The sequence below is a fragment of the Penicillium arizonense genome (genome assembly GCF_001773325.1).
Source record: "Penicillium arizonense strain CBS 141311 chromosome Unknown PENARI_contig138, whole genome shotgun sequence".
Lineage (NCBI taxonomy): Eukaryota > Fungi > Ascomycota > Eurotiomycetes > Eurotiales > Aspergillaceae > Penicillium > Penicillium arizonense.
The window spans coordinates 1-1,553 of NW_019173415.1; the positions used below are offsets into that span (position 1 = coordinate 1).

The 1,553-nt window shown below is 49.8% G+C and overlaps 2 protein-coding genes across 2 annotated transcripts; one reads left to right on the plus strand and one right to left on the minus strand.

Moving 5' to 3' along the window:
- Window positions 1-150: 150 nt before the first annotated feature.
- Window positions 151-427, plus strand: PENARI_c138G04623 (uncharacterized protein; the record flags this gene model as incomplete). Its single annotated transcript, XM_022637994.1, has 2 exons — window positions 151-225; window positions 299-427. The coding sequence occupies 2 exons, from the start codon at window positions 151-153 to the stop codon at window positions 425-427; spliced, it is 204 nt and encodes a 67-aa protein (XP_022482152.1).
- An 835-nt stretch (window positions 428-1,262) lies between these two features.
- Window positions 1,263-1,535, minus strand: PENARI_c138G01155 (uncharacterized protein; the record flags this gene model as incomplete). The annotated part of the gene is made up of 2 exons (XM_022637992.1): window positions 1,463-1,535; window positions 1,263-1,407 (listed from the first exon to the last, which is right to left on the minus strand). Exons 1-2 carry the CDS (start codon window positions 1,510-1,512, stop codon window positions 1,263-1,265), a joined length of 195 nt encoding a protein of 64 aa, XP_022482150.1. The 5' UTR covers window positions 1,513-1,535.
- Window positions 1,536-1,553: the final 18 nt, after the last annotated feature.

Sequence of the window (1,553 nt, forward strand, 5' to 3'; positions counted from 1 at the left end):
CACCTTGTCCAACTGAATCAACACTTGCTGACTCGGGTCTCACCACAGGAAGACGCCGTCAGATTCCCATCACCCGAATGCAAAGCGAGCAAATCTCTTATCTGCTCGACCTCCCCTACACCAATACCATCTATGCTTTGTTTCTTCCACATGACTACTGGTGGCATCGACGAGTCGCTACCTCGACCTTCTCCCAGTCGATTTGGTTCATCAGATCATGCGTTGGTATGCCTACCTGATGCAGACCCAATGGAGCGCATAGCAGTGTCTGTCTCCCGGCATTTGAACCCTCTCATAGAATGGCCTACTTGCGGCTTGGATCCCTGGCGTCCAGTGGGTGACCATCGTTGTCGTCAGATGGCATCTAGCGTCTTTCGAGCCTGAAACCCCTAAGAAACCGGGAGAAGCCAATGCTTTGTCTAGCTAGAGCCATATTTTCGTACTGGCGAGGTTGTTAGTCGGGACTGCTTGCATGGAGAAGGTGAGGCAAAAGTCCCGTCATTTCTACCCGAATCAACTAACAATAGCCAGTCAGCTTCGAATCGATGGACAAGACCGCGGATGGCCAAACGATTGAGAGGACCCATGACCCAAGAACTACGTCTGATAGAGTCATCTTGATTCCTCTTCCTCTCCGGGTTGCTGAGCTTTTGGACATGCACGGGCGAGCGGGAACCACTCGGACATACACGGAGCTGCATGCTATCAGGATTGTTTGCTTTTCCCTGTTAGACAGAAGCTTGGCGATTTCATTCCTAAGCCAGTGTTTTTCTATCCAAGCCCGAGCACTACGTGCAAAGCCCATACACCTTGAATGTCAGAGCAGCTGGAGGTCAGTCAAGTTATCCAGTATCCTTCGTCCATTGAGGCCGTCGTCTAACATATCGCAATTGGAGGCGCAGGCAGGTCTTGTCAAAATCACAGACTGCTCTACCTCCCGAGCGCATTGTCCTTTGAGCATCGATGATGTATTTGTCACCGCGTCCAGGACGATATCCGGCATATTACTGTTTAAGCAATTCATCGTGACGGTGGGTTTGATATCTGTAACAGCACCACAAGAGCCCTCGGGTTGTAGGAACTCTGAATGTCCCGTACAGCCAATACTTTATTTTCTACCCGTAATAAACCCTTATGCCATATTTGCTTGAGGACGAATTTCAGCAGACGCCCTAGGGCCGGATGTGGATTACAGCATCCCTGTACGAACCCCACCCGGTCCTGAGCGGCGATCGTGGAGAGTATCTTTACCAGTTCTGGTTCTAGATGGCTAGTTGGACTCCGATCGCACTTAAAACTATTTCAGCAGCAGAGCATGCTGTGTCGCATGACTCAGGAATACGTTCACAAATAGTAATGACCGTCGCTTTAATCGCCGGACTGGACTTCTTCGAGAGATTGGTTGGACTATGAATCGTAGTTACTGACGGGATATTATTCACAAAGATGTGAGGGCTCTTACATGTAGAAGGAGCGGATCACATATTCCTGAGCGAAAGCTCCCAATGACATGTTGACCTCGAGCGAAAGCAACTCTCACTCAGAATGTAGGC